At 31.2% G+C, this 22,643-nt stretch overlaps 2 protein-coding genes and 1 long non-coding RNA gene across 3 annotated transcripts in view; 1 reads left to right on the top strand and 2 right to left on the bottom strand.

Moving 5' to 3' along the window:
- Positions 1-3,379: 3,379 nt before the first annotated feature.
- LOC105852222 (uncharacterized) lies at positions 3,380-4,016 on the bottom strand. Its single transcript, XR_001144025.3, has 2 exons — positions 3,882-4,016; positions 3,380-3,806 (listed from the first exon to the last, which is right to left on the bottom strand). It is a non-coding gene; the product is annotated as an uncharacterized lncRNA (long non-coding RNA).
- Positions 4,017-4,631: 615 nt separating this feature from the next.
- LOC101502256 (PLASTID TRANSCRIPTIONALLY ACTIVE protein 6, chloroplastic) lies at positions 4,632-9,563 on the bottom strand. Its single transcript, XM_004502479.4, has 6 exons — positions 8,956-9,563; positions 8,721-8,789; positions 8,256-8,360; positions 7,635-7,754; positions 5,134-5,223; positions 4,632-5,058 (listed from the first exon to the last, which is right to left on the bottom strand). The coding sequence occupies exons 1-6, from the start codon at positions 9,439-9,441 to the stop codon at positions 4,942-4,944; spliced, it is 987 nt and encodes a 328-aa protein (XP_004502536.1). The 5' UTR covers positions 9,442-9,563; the 3' UTR covers positions 4,632-4,941.
- Positions 9,564-15,045: 5,482 nt separating this feature from the next.
- LOC101501927 (ubinuclein-1-like) overlaps positions 15,046-22,643 on the top strand; it is an 8,983-nt gene continuing 1,385 nt past the window's right edge. Inside the window, exons 1-12 of the mRNA XM_004502478.4 lie at positions 15,046-15,545; positions 16,315-16,401; positions 16,553-16,645; positions 16,756-16,832; positions 17,553-18,129; positions 19,322-19,421; positions 19,545-19,654; positions 19,772-19,855; positions 20,112-20,237; positions 20,831-20,965; positions 21,049-21,096; positions 21,578-21,679. Of these exons, the coding sequence (XP_004502535.1) occupies positions 15,372-15,545; positions 16,315-16,401; positions 16,553-16,645; positions 16,756-16,832; positions 17,553-18,129; positions 19,322-19,421; positions 19,545-19,654; positions 19,772-19,855; positions 20,112-20,237; positions 20,831-20,965; positions 21,049-21,096; positions 21,578-21,679 (1,713 nt within the window). The 5' untranslated portion in view covers positions 15,046-15,371. The remainder of the gene's footprint in view (positions 15,546-16,314; positions 16,402-16,552; positions 16,646-16,755; positions 16,833-17,552; positions 18,130-19,321; positions 19,422-19,544; positions 19,655-19,771; positions 19,856-20,111; positions 20,238-20,830; positions 20,966-21,048; positions 21,097-21,577; positions 21,680-22,643) is intronic.

Below are 22,643 nucleotides of genomic sequence, written 5' to 3'. Positions count from 1 at the left end.
AGACATTATAATATTGAAAAATAAACTTTGTAAGAAAATAAAACATTAATTAAAAGTTAAACTAATATTATTTTCTATTTTCGGAAGAATTTTATCAAGATCGACTTAAAAATTTTAGAGGTTTGTTCTAATCTTAAAAATTTGACCCTTCATATATAAAATACAATTTTGAAAAATTGAAATTAATCTACATGATTCACGGAACATCTAACATATCGATCTACATTTTGTATATTATTAATTTGACTAAGTTAATTAATTCATGTAACCAAAAAATATATACAAATAATATGTCACACTCATACATTTGACCCAAATATATAATTCGTCAACGATAACCTAACAATATCTACAATTCTACTCATAAATTACTTCGATTATAAAATTTAAAATTACAATAACACATACTATAATATTTATATTAATTAGGATGTGTAATCGAAATTCAGTGTAATATATTAATATATTAAGTGCACATGAGTTTCACATAAAATTAAAATTAAAGTTGATGTTGATTTTAAGGGTGTGGTTATACATATATATACGTAAAACAAGGTTTGAAAGAGAGGATAAAATGGTGTTTGACTAGTATTGGTGTTGGTGATTGATTTGTAGGTAGAGTTTGAATGAATGAATGAATGTGATGGGTAACTAGTTTGTGTTGTGTTATGAGTGTCACAGCCGCTCAACCATCAAATCAAATCAAATGAAAAATGAAAAATGAATTATTATTTCCATTTGTGAGTATAAAAGGAATATAAAGTAATGTGTAAAACGGCGTATGAAAAAAACAACTGAAATGTTCCAATTACAAAGGAAATAGCCTAGCCTAGCATCAAGGTTTTATCCATCAAACTGGAGACTATATACTATACTAGTCACATGACCCGTGCAAACGGGGTGCATTTCAACTTATTGCTAACTAATGTACAAATCACTTTGAAAATAAAATTAATCTTTTTCTTTCAAAAATACATGTAAAAAGACTCATCAAACATACTCCTTATCTTATATTAGAAAAGATATATAATTTTTGGTTTTAAATCAGAGATCAAAAATTAAAATTAATTTTTTTAAAAATTTGATGAAATTTTTTATAAAAATATTTTTTTAATATTATATTAACAATTATATTTGAATAGTATGTTTTTTTTAATCATTGATGGATGATGATGATGTATAATAACAATATATTTCACTATACACCCCTCTGTTCCACCTCAAAACAAGAGCCCAATATGCAATAAAAACCCTTGATGGAGTATCTATCCTCATCACATATAATATTGAAGTATAAAGTATAAAGTATATTGAAGTCTATAAGAGGACCAAAAAGAAGTATAGAACGTGGGCCCTTTCTTTAAGAATAAAGAAAAGTGATTTTGATATAGAATATTTAGACATAAATTTTTTAGTGATTTTAATTTGATGATAAGTTCTTTTCTGTTTGTTTACCATTATAAAATCATATTTTACTTAAAAATGCCATTTTAGCATGTTTGGATGCAATTGTACGATTTTTTTTTTTACATAGTTACAATACATGACATAAAACATTGTTTTTTCAATAATTAACTTAAACAGAAACGGTCAAATAATTAATAACTAGTATAATGTTTTTTGTTTTTGATACTCCCTCTTATTGCACCAGTTTTTCCCTCCACAAAAGCTAATGAAAACATCCGATAAAATTAAAATTAAGACTAAAATATATTTCTTTATCAGATCCGACTATTTTCATCTTTTAATTTAAAAATTATAATTTTAACCTTTTGATTTTAGCCTCTCTTACAAAGAAGAATTGACTCTTTTATTTTAGGTCGGTCAATACCAGCATAGCATTATATATATATATTACGATTATATAAAATATATAACTAATTTGTTTTAGTTTTTTTTCAAAAAAATTGCCCACTCATTCTTTTTAATAGTGTCATTTCAATTTTAAATTTTAACTAAAATATAATTTTAGTCATTTATTATTTATCTAATATTTATTTTGATCATTTATCTTTTATTTATTTATTTTGATCCTTTATCAATTTTGTATTCCTTGTCATCTTTTATCTTTTACATACTCATTTTAGTCTTTAAAATAATAACTTATATAATTTTGCAAAATAAAAATGATTGAAATGATTATTAAATTAAAAATAATAAATAATTAAAATAAAAGATAAATGATCGAAACAAATTAAAAGATATATACAAATCAAATATTAAATAAATGATAAAGGATTAAAATTAAATTTTAACCTTTAAATATTTTTTTTTAAACTGTAAACAAATTAGAACACTTGACAATTTTATTTTTAAATGAAGTGAATAAGTGATAATATTAAAAAAATAAGAGTTGTCAGTTTTTTTTATAAAGAAAACTTAAATGAGTTGAAAATTAAGTAATGTATTCTACCTAATCATAAAATAATAATAATAATAATAATAATAATAATAATAATTTTAAATCAACGTTGACTGAATCAAATTCAATGGTCAATTATTTATTAAAAAAAATGACTAAAGTTAAAGGAGTTAAAATTGTAATTTTTAAATTAAAAAGTCAAAATTGTTAAAATAGTTAAATTTTAATACTTAAAGTCAAAAGCACATTTTAATTTAAAATTAAACATTTTTTATTTATAAAATTCTCATTATTTTCAAAATCGGTAACAAAGTAAAAAATTTAACAAAAAATTGCATACTCTATTTGAATTTGAATCTTTTCAATTTAAATTATCCTCGATCTCTTCCAATCTTCTCTAAATTTTACTTATTTTTTGTAATTTTTTTGAGTTTGGATTAAAAATTCATATTATATAAATCATACATATAAAATAAAATTCTTACACAAATTTAAAATTATTTAATATATTATTAAAATACATCAAAATTAATATTTTATTCACTATGGTTAAACACCATGAATTTCTTTCAGTATCGATATATATCAAATAATTTAAATTTGTTTTAAATTTTACAATCTATGTGATATAAATTTTTAATATAATACTTTAAATATATAAATACATATATATATATATATATATATATAATTAAAAGAAATGGAGAGAAATTTAAGGAGATTTAGACAGAGAAGATTCAAACTTTTTTTGACATGAGAACAAAGCAGTTGCACGAATTGGAGTGTGTCTCGCGTGAATAAATGCTTGGGGCAAAATAGTTACAAACTTGCTTCTAATAATCCCACTTCAGACTTTATCTGATAAAGCGAAAAATTAAAAGAGAAACTTCCTATTTTCACTTCCTTCTCAATCACCACCTTTCCAACATCTACCCGATCAAACAACCACACCGTTAATTCAATGTTCTGAAGTTTGAAGCAGTGCCTTCAGTAGGAGATACATGAATGACGCATCAGTGAAAATACAAAAATATTAAGTTCTGTACTCAAAAAGTTATGGTCATGCCATGACTCAATATTCACGGTTATATATCCAAGCAGTGGCTATTCAACTGTAGGTCACTATTATAGATAATTGGACTTCAATAGCCATGTCTCTACCAATAACAAATTACAACAGAATATACACAATATCCAGCAACTAGCACACAATGTCAAAAATGGAAGGTTGGGTCTAATTTCCTGTATACACGTGTGACGTGTTAGATCGAACTACTTATCGTGCTGTGCACAATCATTGGGAAGTGTTTGAGTACGTACTTATCAATCAAAACCAATTTGAAGTGCTGAAGTCTCTTAGTTTTCTAAGATGCCTCTCCATTTCTTCTCTGGATTGGGCCCACTCCCGTCTTTCTATCACAGTTGTTGGATCATCTTTTTCACTCTGCATATAAAATGGCATATAAGGGATGTGTAATGTAAAGATAAATAACAAATGATTCAGGAAATAAATAATCACCGCATGTATTATTTTGAAGGAGTTCCCCTTATCAGCTATAACAAGCAAGTCGCTCTTTCTATCTCTAGTTCTCCCTCCAGGAGCTGTTACCTACACAAGACATATTGATGATTAGTGTAAATCATGTATGTAGCAATTGATGTCTCAACAAACAAAGTTGCAGCTAAAATAACAATATACAGATTATATAAATCATACATATAAAATTAAATTCTTACACAAATTTAAAATTATTTAATATATTATTAAAATACATCAAAATTAATATTTTATTCACTATGGTTAAACACCATGAATTTCTTTCAGTATCGATATATATCAAATAATTTAAATTTGTTTTAAATTTTACAATCTATGTGATATAAATTTTTAATATAATACTTTAAATATATAAATACATATATATATATATATATATATATAATTAAAAGAAATGGAGAGAAATTTAAGGAGATTTAGACAGAGAAGATTCAAACTTTTTTTGACATGAGAACAAAGCAGTTGCACGAATTGGAGTGTGTCTCGCGTGAATAAATGCTTGGGGCAAAATAGTTACAAACTTGCTTCTAATAATCCCACTTCAGACTTTATCTGATAAAGCGAAAAATTAAAAGAGAAACTTCCTATTTTCACTTCCTTCTCAATCACCACCTTTCCAACATCTACCCGATCAAACAACCACACCGTTAATTCAATGTTCTGAAGTTTGAAGCAGTGCCTTCAGTAGGAGATACATGAATGACGCATCAGTGAAAATACAAAAATATTAAGTTCTGTACTCAAAAAGTTATGGTCATGCCATGACTCAATATTCACGGTTATATATCCAAGCAGTGGCTATTCAACTGTAGGTCACTATTATAGATAATTGGACTTCAATAGCCATGTCTCTACCAATAACAAATTACAACAGAATATACACAATATCCAGCAACTAGCACACAATGTCAAAAATGGAAGGTTGGGTCTAATTTCCTGTATACACGTGTGACGTGTTAGATCGAACTACTTATCGTGCTGTGCACAATCATTGGGAAGTGTTTGAGTACGTACTTATCAATCAAAACCAATTTGAAGTGCTGAAGTCTCTTAGTTTTCTAAGATGCCTCTCCATTTCTTCTCTGGATTGGGCCCACTCCCGTCTTTCTATCACAGTTGTTGGATCATCTTTTTCACTCTGCATATAAAATGGCATATAAGGGATGTGTAATGTAAAGATAAATAACAAATGATTCAGGAAATAAATAATCACCGCATGTATTATTTTGAAGGAGTTCCCCTTATCAGCTATAACAAGCAAGTCGCTCTTTCTATCTCTAGTTCTCCCTCCAGGAGCTGTTACCTACACAAGACATATTGATGATTAGTGTAAATCATGTATGTAGCAATTGATGTCTCAACAAACAAAGTTGCAGCTAAAATAACAATATACAGCTGAATTCCGAAAAGAAGAGATAGTGTGAGAGTGTTAGTTTAGGGACGTCTTGAACCGGTATAAGCTGATCCCTCCACACACAGATGAGAGAGGACATCATGCATCTCAGAACTAGTACTAGGCATGATTCCAACAAATTCAAACTAATCTCACAAAAAGCACACGAATTCAAAATCAGGGGTCAAATTAGCAAATCATGAGTTTTAGAATGACTAGATTTAAGTATGGCCGAACTGAGGTCCCCTCATTGGAGGTGAATTCAGCTTGGAAAACCTAGGTTTAATGTTAGGACTTAAATGAGTAGAGTTAGTTAATAATAATAGTTAGTTGAAATTGCTAAAAGGTTATTTGTATATAAATAGGGAGGTTAGGGAGTTAGAAAGACATCATTGAATATTGTAATTGTGAGTAGAGTATTCTCTATTGTGAAGGGGAAACCCTTGGAGGAGAGATTTCTCTCCTAGTTCTTAATAAAAGTGTTCTTTCTTAGGAATCCAATTATTGAGTTCCTAATAATTGGTCCGACCTGCCGGATTCTTGAGGGAGAGCCAATGTTCTTGGAAATGGAGAACTGGTGGGCCAAGAAGGCAAAGCTACCAGCATTTACAGGGATAGAACCCATTGGGTGCCTTGCAAGGGCTGAAAGGTTTTCTTTGTGAAGCATGAAATTCATGGGTTTGACAAGGTACAATGGGCGTTCATGAGCTTGGATGATTGGACAATGTTTTGGTTCATTTCTTGGGATCAAGAAAACCCAAATCCCACATGGCCCACATGGGAATCATTTTCCACAGGTCTGATCAGAAGGTTTGGAGGAAGGAACGATGGTTGTAAGGCAGAGAGATCAGTAACCGTGGAGAAAAAAACCTGCATAGGAGAAATGGAACCATTGGTGGAGACACTAGAGAAGAAACAAGAAATGCACAATACTGATTTAGTCCATGTGTCTGAAATAACTAGAAAAGTTGATGCAGCCACAGAGGCGACAACAAAGGTAACAAAGATTGTACAGAGGCAGAACGCAACCCAAAGAAAAGGTTGCAAGAACCCTTTTCTTGGTAACCAGGATGAGGTGAAGGAAGCCGGGAAGAATGATAGTGGAAAAGGAGAAATCAGAGATGAACAAAAAGCAAGAACATGGAAGAAAACCAACGTGAACAAGAAAGAAGAACCACCAGATGATAATTGGCCCAGCAGAGAAGATGTGTTCGCAATAAAGAAGCAAAAAGATGATTCTTGTATATTAGTCATGCATCCACCACCAAAGTCGTCGGACGCAAATTCAGGAGTTGTGGTTCTCCCATTGCTCCAGCCAATCTGTGATATCCTTTATTGCATTGAAGCCTTCTGACATCAACTTGTTCGCGACGATCAATGGAATTCCATTCACGGATTCTGATACAATAAAGAGAAATTAAAGTAGTTAAAATAGTTAAGGGTTGTTGGATTAGTTGGCTAGGTTAGTTATTTTCTGTTTGTTAGTTGTTTCTGTTTTAGGGTAGTTGTTATTAATCTTAGGGTAGTTGTTCTTTAATCTTTTTCTGTTTTAGGGTAGTTGTTATTAATCTTTTTCTGTTTTAGGGTTTCTTGGGTTTCTAAGATTTAAGCTCGTCAAAGTTGGGTTCATTCACCTTGCTGACCTGTTGGATTCATGCAAACTTGTAAAAATGGGTATGTTAACGTGTTCTCGTTCGACATTGTTTATATTGGGAGCTACGTGGTCGTTGAGACTCAATACAACATCATTTACCTCATTGGTAGATGGGTTCTTGTTGGGATTTTAGACACATCTATGGAGTGGAGTGCTAAAACTGTGAGGTTAATGTTTTGCGCACTGTCTTATCATTCAACTGTCGTATTTTGGGTTTCAAAAAACACTCTGAACAATTGTCATGTTAGACATGTATGGGAAAAATAACCATTATGTTATTCGTTCAATTATCATCAAACTTGCCCTCTGGTTTCAACAAACGATTTTGTGAGTTAACGCAATTTGATACTAGAGTAGTACACTTGTAAATTATACAGGCTATCTCTAGAGTTTGACAACAATGCAGAGTGTTTTATTGCTTCAAAACAGTATCAGTGTGCAATGGTGTTTTCCAAGATTTCAACTAACATTCTAGAGCAATACAAGAATTATTAAGCTTAAGCAAGAATGCACCTTCCATGAATTCATTGTCTAGCACTTATAAAGAACTTGTATAAACAATAAAACAAAACTAAAATCAAGGCTGAAAATATGACTATGAAAGAGTAAAAGCAGCAGATAATTTTCTAAAAGCAACGAGACTGAGAATTAACTAACAATTACTTACAAGAATTTTGGCTCTGGTTATGGACTTAGTTTTGGAATCAATAACATAAATCTCCTCAAAATCTAGGACAAACTCAGGGTCTCCCAGTCTCCGATTTTTGTAGTGTTTTGTCAAGAATACCTGTAGCAGGAAAACAATAAAGAGTGGTTTTATTGTTTCGTGTAAAAAAAATTCAAAATAGAAACAAAGTGTGTGGTATTTTTTTAATTAAAACTGAAAACATAAAATGTTTCACAAAACTAAAAAGACGCTCACTTCCTTGCAAATTAATGATACCCAAAAAAAAAAGTAATATGAAAAATTGTACTGAACATGAGAGTGTTATATCTGAATATATTACTAAATACCCTACTAAAACAACTAAAATAAAGCTCATTGGCTGGTAGGATTTCATAAGAGGTTTGTTCAGTAGTATTTCACAATTATTAAGACAAACTCTAAGGAGCTTGAAGCAGTTACAGGTATACTTATCCTTTAATAAGTATATATCTTACATTTATATCATAGATTTTTAATAGGGCATTGACATATTTGACTAGATCTAGTTATATCACAGATTTGTAAAGAAACACAGGAAAACAAACTTTACTTAAATGCCTCAAATACAATAGTAACCCATACCTTCTCAATTTCCCTCTCAGATTTATACAGAGGATCTCGACGTGCATCAACAGGTGGCTCCGTAACATTATCGCATCCAAAATCACTTTGCGCGCATCTAATGTACTACAGATTCATAGAAAAAAGAAAGCAGCCAATAAATTTAGAACTGATGTATGTAGAGGGAGAAACAACAAACAAAATGAATCACTCTAAGGGTCTATTTGTTTGGAATGACTTATTTGAACTTATTTAATGACATAAACACTTGAGATACTGATTGGAGCGTTTATAGAAACAACTTATGACATGTCCGAAAGCAATTTTCAGCTTATTTCTATAAGTTCTCCTTAGCTTACGAAAACAACTTATAGCTAAAAAAAACAATTTAACTTTTGTTTTATCTTTTGGTAAAACAATTAATCTAAATTACATATTATTAAAAGGAACATTGTGAATGAGTGCTTATTTGAGGATGGAATTTACCTTCTGAGGCATTGGTGCAAGAACCTTGGGGATTGAATAAACATCTGTATCCGGAGGAGTGACGTACATCTACAACCAAACATTCAACAATGAAAACAGTAACAACCTACGAACCACATATACTTATTACTAACACATTCACTGAACACAACTTCGATCATGAGTGTCAGTACTAGAAAGATAAAACAATAAAAAAAAGGAAGAAGTCGAGGTTGATTGGAAAGGTAGCACTAACCTCTCTGAAATCATAGACATCGTTATCAGGGTCAGGGGGTTTCCTTATGAAGAAATCGCAATCTAACAAGCTAATCTTATGAAACTCGTCTTCGTTAATTCTGTAATCAACGAGTGTATCGGGGTCCCAACCCTGCGTAGACACGAAGTTCTTGCTCTGCACCGCCGCAATGTCGACGTCTCCGGCGGCGGCGGCCAACGGATCGTACTCGATATCGAAGTCTTTCTTGTTGTCTACCTCCTCCATTTCGTCGTCGTCCATCTCGTAATCGTCGGGACCGGCAGAGTCGCCGTCGTCGGCGCGTGTTAAAAATGGGTTGCGCCTTGAGGTGGAGGTGGAGGGGGTTTGGAGGAAGAGAGAAGTGTTGGAGAGTGGTTTGAGTTTGAAAGGAGAAAAGAAGGAGAGTTGTGAATTTGTAGAAAGTGGTGGTGGTGAGGGGAAGAGGAATGAGGTAACGGAAGTGGTGGCGGTAGTAGAAATGGACATAGTTTGAAGGAGGGAAGAACACTACAAGAGAAGATAACACTTGGCGGCTGAACTTATTCAATATTTGGGGAGTGGATATCTCATCTATAAATTTGGCACAATCATTAACACTTGAGATTATCAGCTATCTTAAATGTGGATTTATACTTACTATGTCAAGGTGGTTTTTAGTAGGGGTGGACATAATTATCGGACCCGCCCGAATCCGACCGACCCAATATAAAATTTAAATTTGCGGACGGGTTTCTTCGGGTTGATGGGTTAAGCGGGTGAAAAATAAGGGTTCATATGGGTTTATACGGTCGGGTTCGGATGAGTAATTTGGATCCGCCGATACCCGAACCCGACCGATTTATATTATTATTTTTATATTATATATTAATATTATTAATTTTATATTATATATTAATATATAAATTTAAAATACACAAAAAGTCACTTGCCAAAAATTAAAAAAAATGGCCAATTTATTAAAAAAACCCAGCCACAAGGCAAATGTTTTTTAAAAGCAGTCCAGCCCAACAACAAAACCAAATCCAACAACTCAGCCCAATTAAAAATAAGTTAGGTAGCAGATTGGGCTAATAAATTATAAAAGAGCAGATTTTTTTTCTTAAATAAAAGCAAAAAAAACTGAATAATTTAGAATGAAAAAAAAAGCAAAAAAAGTCCAATAAAATTCAACCCATTTTTATCCGCCCATACATAACCGACACCCGATCTACCCGAACCCGACGTACCCGATTTAAAATGTAGACGAAATTGGGCCAAAACATCAAACCCATGGATTGGGCCGGTTTTACATTTTAGGCCCGAACCCACCCATACCCGCCCGATGTCCACCCCTAGTTTTTAGTAACTCAGAATGTAGTTAAGTAAAGCTCGTTATAAATTGTTTAAGCTGGTATTCGAATTTAGATTTACTCATATGATTTGTTTAATTTAATCATTATATTGTAATAGGATATTTTTTTTATAACTCGATTTCTACATACAAAAATTAGTATAAAGGTGTCTCAATTAATTTGGTTAACAATAGTTTAATGTATTTGGTTAAAATATAAGGATGTAATTTGTAATGGAAAAAAATCAATTAATTGGATGTCGGTTAAATCTATGAAATTTCCTAACATCCTGTCCATCAACTTCACTTCATGGAGTATCCAAATCATCATAATTCATATCATTTTTTTTATAATTAGTTGCAGAACTAAGCCATGTGTTTCCTCTTGAGTTTCCATGTCTTTCAGATGAATTTTCATCACTTACAACATTAACAAAGATCTCAGTTGGTATTTTAGAAATTCAGTCTCAACCCTCACCCTCATATAACTCACTCATATCATCATCTGAATTAGCAATATAATTTTCATCTTCTTCACTCAGATAATCTTCATATGCTCCTTGTCCAGTTTCAACATGGACTGCTTCAGATTCAGGTTGAACTGGTTCAGAATCTAGTTGATCTGGTTCAATTTTAACTTGTTCAGTTTGAACTGCTCCAGCTTGAACTGGTTCAGTTTGAACTTGTTCACCTTCACCTTGGAGTTTTTCAGCTTCAACTGGCTCTTGGATTGGACTTTTATCACTAATAACAGTATTTTCTATAAAGTGTTCCACAAATACTTCAATTACATTAAACTATTTGACATCTTCAACAAACTTTACTACATCATAATCATTGTTGAGAGGTCTAAGCCCACGTGTAAACGAGTGCTTGGATGTTGGTACCACAAACAATTAATATTCATATATCCCAAACTTTTGACCAAATTAGTAATTTGCATGTGGGACATTAAGTCTACATCCCAAGATCAATTTATCTCATCCACTTGAGCACCAACGTACATCTTCACTGGGTGGTTTACAAAACTACCCCCATGGTTAATTCTTATCCTAACTCTATAGACTTTAGTTGGCCTACATAAAACAAACCATTGAATAACTCAGTCAAACTAAGCCTAAAACAAACTACACATGGACCACAAAATAATACAACAAAGCATATGAACCTTATTATTAAAAAGGCATAAAAGTATAGAGTTCAGTTAACAATGTAAAGACAAAATTTTGGCCTTAAAATCAAAGTTGAATACAAAGTTTAATAATGTTAATAATAAAGTAAATTGAAAACCCTAAAATCACATACCTAGCTCAAAACTTTATATCTTCTTTCGTCCGTGAAGACGGAGATAACTCGAAATCACCTTCCGTCGTCATTGAAACGCCGATGAAGAACAAGTACACGAATAAAATAGACGAAGAAGAAGAGGAATAAGACACATGAATAATATAAATGATGAAGAAGAAAAATGAAGATGAATAAGAGGATGAAGACTTGGTCGATTTTCGAATTTAGAGTTCATATGCGCGGCTGATTTGCGTTGAATTGAGGTTGAAATGTTTTTTCATTTTGGCGTTTGTTTTAAAAATAGGAATTTTGTTTTTAAAAACATGAATTGTATTTTTTTTTATTTGGAATAATATAATAATGACTTTTAAAAACATAAATTGTATTTTTTAATTTGAAATAATATAATAATAACTTTTAATCCACGTAGATGTTTGTCACATCACAATTTTTTGGACACGTCATTAAAAAAATGACAACTCGTTATGATTTGAATCTAAATTATATGTGAGGAGTCAAAATTGGAAACAAATAAAATGGATGAACTATTTTCGCATTCACGTAAAATAGATAGTCCAAATGCAATTAAGCTATACACATAAGTAAAAACAAAATTCAAGTTTTTTGTTGTTGGATTAATCCATTAGGTTATTTTCAAAGTGTACGAAGATGTCTTTGTAATAAGTTTTGAATACCTTGTATTCACCTCAAAATCAAACTGTTTACTAAAACAGTTAATTAGTATTAATAATTATAACATTAAAAATGAATTGATCAGAAATATACACAAATAATAATTATAATATAACGAGATCAATTTATATGCAGTGTAACGTTGTTATATATGTATTTCATTAAATCACACTATAATATCACTTTTTAAGTTAATTTTTAAAATATATTTATAAATTGAATGGATGTGTCAACAAATTTTATATTAAATATTTTTTAGACTAAATACATACAAATTAAATTATAATGAAATATAATTATATTACGTGTTTAAAATATGTGTATAGGAAAAGTTTGTGAGCACTAATAGTAATAATAAACCAATATAATGACCCACATTACCAGAACTCTACAACGAAACTTTAATATTACATGATCTGCAACTCTTATATATCATTAGTTACATTTTTTTTAATCTTAAAACTAATCACTCACATTTAATTTGCAGTGATGTACGTAAAAATATTGACACTAATATACTAGTGCACTATAATCTTTACCTATAATTTATACGTATACTCGATTAGGGACTGCTGGACCCATTGATTCATTTCTTTTTCACATCTTGAATAATTTTATTTGACTCCTATTGAAAATTAAGTGCTGTCGCCATAGAAATTTATCGAATATTTTATTCGTGAAAAGTTAAATACGCAACAATGTGATAAATAAATTATTTAATAATTATTTGGCAGTATACACAAAAACAAACATACTTGATAGTGCTAAAAATAAAATAAAAATCATACAAATTTATTATATGAAGACAGTGGAGAAATATAATTCATAGATATTTAGGTGTCTTTAATTTGTCTAGATATAAAATAACATAGTTTCTGTAGTCTTTTTTTTTATACTGATAATTAATATTATGATTAAATAAGTTTTAAATTTCTATAAAATTTTAAAAATTTACTTTTAGTCTTTACAAAATTATTATGCAAGTAGTTTTATTTTTTAGAAAATTAATATATACTTTTGAATTTTTTTTGTTTATTTGTAGATATGTTTACAATAATATAAAACGTTTATTCCACAAAAAATAAACTCATAAATCGATTTTCTAAGACCATATTTTCAGTACTTTTGTCTTAATCATATGACATTTAAAAAATTCACATTTAATTTATCTCAATTTAAAAAATTCTAAATTTGTGTGGATTAACTGTTAATAATTTTCTAAACATGCTTGAAAAAATAATTAAAAAATTTAAAAAGTTGAAGGATGTTTTGTTATATGAATGACTAAAACAACTAGTAATTTTTGTTATTTTTTATCTTATCAAGAGGGCCAACCGTGAATAAAAATAATTTTAATATGAGGTCTAAAATAATTTTTCTAAATTTTAATATAAAATTACTAAATTAATATAATTGATGTAATGTAAAATATATATTTTTTCAATTGATTTAATATTATCGAGACAATATTAAATTTTAAAAATATTTATATGTTTTAATTTTAAGAATATTAAAATACGATATATTTCTATAAAGTAAATTTTTTTGAGGCATTTTAATGAAATAAAAATTGTTTTTTATATAGGCCTAAAACAATTACTTCAGTAATCGTATTATCGACTCTCTACTTATCAAATAATTTTTTATACTTATACGTAGATAATATGACAACTTTTGGTGCAATTTATTTTCATCCAATTTTACTATTTTCATAAACTACTTTTAAATTTTTGCCATTATTTTTCCAAACAAAGAGGAAAAAGGAAAATCCAATCAAATAAAGGAAATTGGGAAATAAATTTCAGAGAATAAAAAAGAAAGACAAAAGAACATATTAGTATGTATACACACACAAATAATACTAATCATATTTGAATATAAAGATTGACCATACAATTATAGTATTTTAGAGAGGTGGCAAATTAATGTCATATTTTGTTTTGATGTAACGAAATATTACTATTTCTTTGGTTGTTTCAAATTGCTCAAAAGTTTAAATACACACAAAATATAACAGAAAAATGTCCCAACATATAAAATAAAATGTTCCACAATCTTTTATCATATCAACCACATTTACCAAACTATATATTCATTCTATTCACTAAAAAACACCTACTCTCTTTAATTAGATTTAAATATGTACACTCGTTCTCTTTTATTACATACCAACAATCTAATACCAAATCAATTTATTCTTGGCTATATTTTCTCTCCTGTTTATTTATTTTGTTTATTTTTTAACTATAAGCGTAAATCTTTTTTAATTACTCAATTCGTCACAATGTTATTTTAATAAAAAAATTTATTTAAAAAATAAATATTATTTTTAATTTTCAATACAACTTTAATTATTTTTTTAATATTATTTTTTAATAATTATTTTGTATATAAATTATAAAATATTATTATATTTTGCATCCACAATAGTAAAAATTTACTTACAGTAAATATGTATAATTTAGTAAAATGAGTTATCTATTTTTTTTAATTATTTCATTTATCAATACATGTGTAATAATTTTAAACAACATTCATTTTAAAATAAAAAGAATAATTTATTAATTTTAAAATACTCAATAAATTATGATTAAAGATGAATCTTAAAAAAAAAACCATAATCGAATCACAACTAATTTTTTTTCAATTAGACTTATTTGAATCATAATTAATTTTTTTCAATTAAACTTCGATTGGATTATTCATTTTTGATAGAACTCTAAATGAATAAAGTTATATTCCTCTAAGAAAAATTAAGACAGAAAAAAGTTAAAAGCTGCTGGATTCAATTTTCAATTCGGGGTGGATAGGATCCGGACATACACACTACCCGCTCCGTTTCATTTCCCTTCTGGTGGTGTTTTCTCTGAAGAGAAAGAGCAGGAAATTTTTACAAGCTAGCTCGAATTTCAGTTAAAACCACCAGAGAGAGCAGTGTCAATTTAATTTAATTTTCCATTTATTTTATTTTCGGTAATTAATTTTTGAATCCCGCCCAATCTATCACGAAGCAACCAATTCCCTTCTCGTTATTCATCTAGGTCTTACACTCAACTTTCTCCGAATTTCCAATTCCCTTTTTCTATATGACACCCTAATTGCTCCGATGAAGGAAGATAAGAGGGCTTCTTCATCGTTCGTCAAGAAAGGTGACCGGCAAACTTTCACGGTGGAGCTCCGGCCTGGAGAGACCACCATAGTATCATGGAAGAAGCTGCTGAAAGACGCTAACAAGCATAATGGATCCGCTTCGACCTCTCAACACTCCCCAATCGCTCCGGTGAGGTTTTTTTTTTTGTTTTCCCTCAATTTCACTATTTTTCTTTCTGGATTTAATTTCCGCGTGCATTATTGATTTGCAGCCATAAGTGAGGTATTTTAAGTTTTTGTTATTGCGATACTTTGCATTGTAGTGGAGTGTGGTTTTTGGATCGAATTTTGGGTTTGAAAGGGTTTTTGTCTTTATTTTGGGGTAAATTTTTTGTTCGCCAAAAGCTTTCCTATTTGACTTCAATTTTGTTGTTTACTTGCTTTTCTATTCTGGTGTGATTCTAGTTGCACCAATGTAAAATGATCTAATAAGAGTAATGAAATATGTGATATGATTTAAGAGCTTAGCAATTATTCTGTAATGTGATTATTGATGTTTTTAGGAACTAGTATTGGAGATAAGAGCATGGAATGTTACAAATGAAAATGATCTAATTAGTTTCATATGTAGGATTCCTTCCCCTCTTTTAACAAGCACGTGTTTGTTTTTCTGTACTTTATGTATTGTTTTTCATGTTCAGCGCCCATTCGCATCTGTGAGCATTGGGATGTTGAAAAATGAAAATTTTCTGAGCTCAGTTTTATATGTAGAGAACAAGATACAACTTGACCATCTGTGATCTGATAGTCTTTAATAATCGATAAAGATTTAAAATGTAAAGTTTGGTAGTTATTTAGTGGACACTTGTAAACACGTTATAATTTGGCAGTATGTCACATGAGCTTTATGTGCTCTGTATTGTTTCACTATTTTGACAAGTCTCTGTCATCTTTTTTAGGGGCAACATGTTGAGATTGAGGAACAAGATCCAGCTCAGCCACACCGTTTCAGTGCTGTAATAGAGAAGATTGAACGCCTTTACATGGTGTGTGTATATTGCTTGCTGAATTGTTACTGCATGCTCTGAATAAGCATGAATTAGTTCCTTTAACCATTGGTTAAATTGTAGATGCTCGTTTAAGTATTAATTTGTAGCTTCTTGAATGTTGATGAACTAGATTCTGAATCATTTTCAGGGTAAAGATAGCAGTGATGACGAAGATCTGCTTGATGTTCCGGATGATGATCAGTATGATACTGAAGATTCTTTTATAGATGACGCTGAGCTGGTTGGTATTCGTGTGTGCATTACTTGATATATAGAATATCATTGTTCCTTATGACAGATGTTTTTGCTTATATATTACTTTTATATGTTATGTAACTGTTCATTCTGCAGGATGAATATTTTCAGGTTGATAATTCCACAGTCAAACATGATGGATTCTTTGTAAATAGGGGGAAATTGGAGCGCAAGTAAGTTTTATTTTGCATGAAAAATATGCTTTGAATATTCCTTTTTTTCACCTTGCTAATCACATATGGTTAAAGCAAATCATAGAAAAGTTTCTTTCCAAATTACTTAATTGTCGATTCTGTTTAATTGCTGAGGTTATTGTTACCATTTTCTATCAAATAACCTCTCTTTTTAGTTGTCTCAAATTTTTTATCAGTTATAAGATTTTGTATTTTTGAGATTCCTAAAAAAAAATGCCTCTTTATTAGATGATTTAGTAATGGGTTTAGATAAAGTTTTGGTCTCTATAAAGTTAACTAAATTTGATTCCGGTCCCTATAAGTTTTTTTATATGTTTTTAATCCTAAAAATACATAAATTGCGTGCTTTTAGTCACTGATAAGAGGATGAGGGCTAACAACACACCATTTTTGTTAAATGTAGGGACTGAAAATTGATAAAATTTTCATAGACACCAAAGTCAAAGTTTGCCAAATTTATAGGGCCGAAAAGACATTTAACTCTTAAATGATATAGCATTTCAAGTTCTTTCTGTGTTCTTGACAACATTTGGACATTGTCATGTTGGCTCATAGCTAAATACTCTTTGCTTAACACCTGTCAACAAATTTTGTACTGATTTAATGATTTATTTAGTTGAAGATTGTAGTAAAGAAATTGGGTCTTACAATAATGAAGTATTATTATTGATTTTCTGTTGTTTCTTTGTATATTACAAGTGATGAACCTCCTGTATTACCCAACCAGCAACCAAGGAAAAGGCGCAGAAAAGATATATTGAAGAATCCAGGTCAAAATAATGATGATCATGGATCAAATAAACATGTAAAAGCGGGCAAGGCAGCATCTGGGAAAACAGCTTCCATACAGGCAAAAAATATGTGTAATTCTTCACAGAATTTGGTTATACCCGATGAACATTATGAAGACCTTAAACCTCAGAATCAATTGGATATCTATGGAATTAGTTCCAAAAAGAAAATTGCTGATATTAAACCAATACCGGTCTCTTCTGTCTCTTTGAAAACATCAAGTTATGATGTACCTACTGCGATGCCAGAAGCAAAAGATGCTGATAAGAAGAAGATTGGGCCTTTTCAATCTAAGAGCACAAGCGGATCATTTGATGCATCTCATCAGAAGTATCATGAAAAAGGTGCTTATGTACAATCCAAATCCCAACCTGGAAGACCCTCGAGGAGTATTGATGATTTGGAAAATATCAGTCGGTCGAAAGAAAAAAATGGCATGCGTGAACTGCCGGATCTTAACGTGGCACTGGGAAAGATTTCTACAGTAAGTTTTTATTTTGTTTTTTGGTGTCTTTTTAATTTTGATTTGATAAATACTTTAAAAAAAATACCGGTAAAAAGAGGTCTCGTGCACTGCGGTTCATTCATCAATTCCTTTTGCTATTAAACAAAAAGGTTCTCCCATGCTTAGTCTCAGACCATAAGTGCCCCGCGATGCTTCAGGAACTGCCTTCCAAATAATAATTTTTCTTTGCAGAACCACTTTACGTTGTCATGGAGATAGAGTTCTACTTTGACTCCGAAGGATTACATGTGTGCTAGATGAAATAAAAACTAAATTCTCTCAACAATAAAAGGAATATGCATTACTGACTCCATTTCCTTTTTGTATTTACATGAAGGACAGCAATCATGTGGAAGATGTTTTCTAAGTGTTAAACATGAATTCTGTGTGTAGCGTTATAGACTAGTCATATTGGTTGTCATGAGGCATGCTGTTTCATTTAAAATGATAGCTACTTAATTTTAAGGACACTGACATTCATTGGAGCAGGTATGCTATCTTTAAAAATATTTGATAGGCCTTAGTTGAAACAATCCTCATGTCGTGCTGTTGGTGAACTATATATTTACTTGTTCCACCTAATTTGAACAACACAGTATTATCAATAGCGGATTGTGGAAAATAGCGAAATACCAACAATCCGCTACGTGAAATAGCGGATAGCGTTGCAGTCAAATAGCGGAGGCCACATAGAGGTTGAATCAACTAAATTACATATAAAAAATGGTACGTTGAATACAAATAAAACAGGGAATGGAGCCATAACATTGAAAGTTACACATATTATAGTGAATAAAGGAGTAATACTCACTAACTTTTTAGTTTTTCTATAATAAAAATAGGCCATGTTTGGCACTCATGCAAAATCTTTAGTTTTATTAGTTTCTAAAAACCTAAAATTCTTATTTTTCCGCTATTGCCGCTATTTCGGCTAGCAGAAATTGGAATAGTAGCTGCTATTGTCCTAATAGCGAAACTAGGATGGCGTCGCGGTTTTCATAGCGGATTCATCAAAATCTGTTATGCTATAGCGCCACTATCACCGCTATTTGACAACACTGGAACAACGATGATGAAAGTTGTGCATATGGATTTGTGATTGTAATGCATGAAATTAAATTTGTTCTATTAGTTCCTGTCCGAGTCATGGGTTTATTTGAATGTTATGCAGAAATCTGAATACATTCACAAGAAAGACGGGTCTAGTGTTAGGCCAAAATCTTCAATGCTTGAAAAGGCTCTTCGCGAGTTAGAGAAAATGGTTGCAGAGTGTAAGTCTCAAATTTGATATTTGACACTCATCATAGATAAATGTGGGAATATTTTGCTGATGCTACTACTAACTTTTTGCCTTTCTTTTCTTCTCCTTTTGTTAATTTTGAATAATATTACAGCAAGGCCCCCTGCAGTGGAAAACCCCGAGGCTGATAATACATCCCAGGCAGTCAAACGGAGGTTGCCTAGAGAAATAAAGCTGAAGCTTGCTAAAGTTGCTAGACTAGCGGTACTGGCAAATGCTGCTTTCTGACTTTCATGCTTCTAAGGATATATAATATTCTATATATTTTTGCTCAAGGGATTTGAACTTTATAATATCAACTGTATGTTTTTGTTGCAACAGGCAAGCCATGGGAAAGTATCAAAAGAGTTAATTAACCGTCTTATGAGTATTCTTGGGCACTTGATGCAACTCAGAACATTAAAGGTATTGCAGCTGTTAAATATAAACAAATAACCCTTCACTGTCAGTTGTGTCAGATTCCAACTTTAGTCCCCCCTGCACCACTTTTAGGGTATTTCAGAGAAAAACAAGCATGAAGGGTTATATTGTCAGATTCCAAATTTTAGTACTCTTTGAGTAGTTTTTCTAACTATTATTCTGTTTCTATTGTTTGTATGTTAGGTAGATTTAGGTTCTCTTAAAACTACTTATCTTCTCATACAATGTTTTTGTATGGCAGAGAAACTTAAAAATAATGATCAGTATGGGTTTGTCAGCAAAGCAGGAGGAGGATGATAGGTTTCAACGGATAAAAAAGGAAGTTGTTGATATGATTAAGATGCAGGCCCCAGCTCTGGAATCCAAGGTTTTTATTTTAGTTGTCCTTGCTATAACTTCCCTATTAAAGATTGGTAAACAGACTTCAATGCGTTTTCTTCTTCAATTCTGATGAGCTCATAATACCTCCACAATTACTGCGTCTGATAGCACATTTACGTTGGTTGTTGTATCGGTCAGCATCGTATATATTCATGTTCTCCATCTTTGTATTGCTTTGCTGGTTCATATTACTCTTTTTGTTCTCCTCATCATAATCATAATTCATACTTTGTTTGGCTCAGTTTTTTTTTTTGGGGAAATAGTAAACCTCTTTCACAAAGCAGGAAAAAGAAAGATATTATGTCCTCGAGATAAGCTAATCCAATCACACAATATGTTTCCGGTCATTCTTTCTATCGAGTGCTTCTCTTGATGGATCCAGTGTGTTTTTGCGTTTGCTGTGCAAACACTAAAATGGAAAGCTTACTAATGATTCATTTTCATTGCTTCTTCTAATTATGATACTTAATAACATTTCCGTTATATATCTTTTATTGATTGTGCCATTATTTTTACAGTTTTTCAAAAATATTTTTGGTAATTTAACCTGGGATGTATTGTGTTTTTTGGGAACATCAGCAACAGCAGACAGCTGGAGCATCACGTGATGTTCAAGAATTTGGTCCTGATGGAAAAGCAATAACTAAGAGGAATTTTAGTATGGATGCTGCATTGGAGGACAAGATTTGTGATCTCTATGACATTTTTGTTGATGTACGGTTTTGAGCTACAGATACTTATTGTGAAATTTCTGTTGTGTGATAAAACCTATTGATCCATGTTTGCAATGGCTGTAGGGCTTGGATGAAAATGCAGGTCCACAGATCAGAAAGTTGTATGCTGAGGTAGTTCAAATTTCAAAATCTTATTTGCATTATTGGAATAGCAGATTTACTGGGTTGTTTGTCTTATGTTTTTCTGGCTGAGGACAAAAAGTTAATCAACTTGGTTTTTGGAACTCTCACTTGCTTTCATTATGTTTGATCTGTTTCCTTATTGCCTTCTTGTATAAGCTAAACTTACATATTATATCCAAATAAGATAAAATAGTATATTTGACTGTGTTATTACTTATCAAACCCCTCCTTTTCCCCTAGATGATACTGAAAACAAATTTGATAATTTATTGGTATAAGAAGTACTCACAGCTGGAATTTCCAGTGCCATTTCTATTCCTTCCAGTAAACAACTCTCTTGTTCAAGGAGGCTTCATGCTACTTATCTGTTGATCGTTTGCATGAGCATATGTGTAGTCTAAGTGAATCTGTTTGCATTCTATAAACAGATATATTTTTTTTAACCTTTCAAATTCTCTGTCTTTATCAGCTTGCAGAATTATGGCCAACTGGTTACATGGACAACCATGGGATCAAACGTGGAATTTGCAGGGCAAAAGAGAGGCGCAGGGCATTGTACAACAAAAATAAGGTATGTCTTTTGCAGTGAATAAGGATTTTTAATAATTATGAATAGTTGTTCAAAGCTTACCTTTCTTCTGAAGAACAACCTTCCCCTGCTCTCAAAATTTTAACAAAGTTGAAGAAAGAGTTTTTCATAATCCTTGTCTTAGCTCTCGATTATGCTTACCTATATGGCACTGCCACTTTGGAAACTACACATGTTTGGATGGAATGGTAGTCAAGGTAGTAGATCTTACCCAAGATCCATATGGTGGTCCAAGTATAGTGAGTGGATTGTAGGGCTGATACTTGGATCATAAGATCATACCTATTGGGGAACTTTTGGATGGAGAAAAATGGAGTGGAAAGGAAGGTTTTAGTTAGACCTTCCCCTTTGTTTGAGAAATTATATAGTAGGGGAAGTAAATGAGTGATTTTCATGTGATCCTCCAAAACATCGTTCACATTCACATTTCAAAGTTCCCCCTTTACCCTTTAGGTTAGACCGAATACATGAAATAACTGATGCCATAATGTCCTGTTATGTAATGTAATATGTTCAACAAAAGATCAGTTACGTCTTAATCTCTCTTAATAATTTGACCTACAGTTCTTTTGGACCTCCCTTGATCTCTTAGTCTCTAACTATTAGACTATCGTTTATCTGGTCAATTCTTTTTGTTGGTGCTTCTACATGCCTTCTCCACGCTTGACCAAAGGCACAAACCACCTAAGACAATAGTCTGTCGTTTTTTCTATAATGGAAGCTATCCAAATTGTTTCTCTAATGATTAAATTTCTAATTCTATCCCGTTTTGAGTATAATTCAAAGAAAAAAGGGACAAAAAGAACTCAGAGAAAGGAAGGCATGGAATGTTTTGTTTGGAGGAAGGAGGTTTGAGTTTGAGTTTGAGTTTGGTAAAGGAATTCAGACAGAAAATACAAGGAAGACAAATGGTGGTGAACCATACTGTGGTGTCTTTGAAAGACAG

Source organism: Cicer arietinum, chromosome 5 (assembly GCF_000331145.2).
Source record: "Cicer arietinum cultivar CDC Frontier isolate Library 1 chromosome 5, Cicar.CDCFrontier_v2.0, whole genome shotgun sequence".
NCBI classification, from domain to species: domain Eukaryota; kingdom Viridiplantae; phylum Streptophyta; class Magnoliopsida; order Fabales; family Fabaceae; genus Cicer; species Cicer arietinum.
This window is presented reverse-complemented; position numbering and strand designations above follow the sequence as displayed.

What these genes read in the sequence shown, in the direction of transcription:
- LOC101502256 (XM_004502479.4), bottom strand. Translation starts at nt 9,441, where the DNA reads ATGTCCATTTCTACTACCGCCACCACTTCCGTTACCTCATTCCTCTTC. An exon ending in ATGTCTATGATTTCAGAGAG is followed by an intron (nt 8,790 to 8,955) that starts GTTAGTGCTACC and finishes GTTTGGTTGTAG; the next exon opens with ATGTACGTCACTCCTCCGGA. An exon ending in CCTTCAAAATAATACATGCG is followed by an intron (nt 5,059 to 5,133) that starts GTGATTATTTAT and finishes TTTTATATGCAG; the next exon opens with AGTGAAAAAGATGATCCAAC.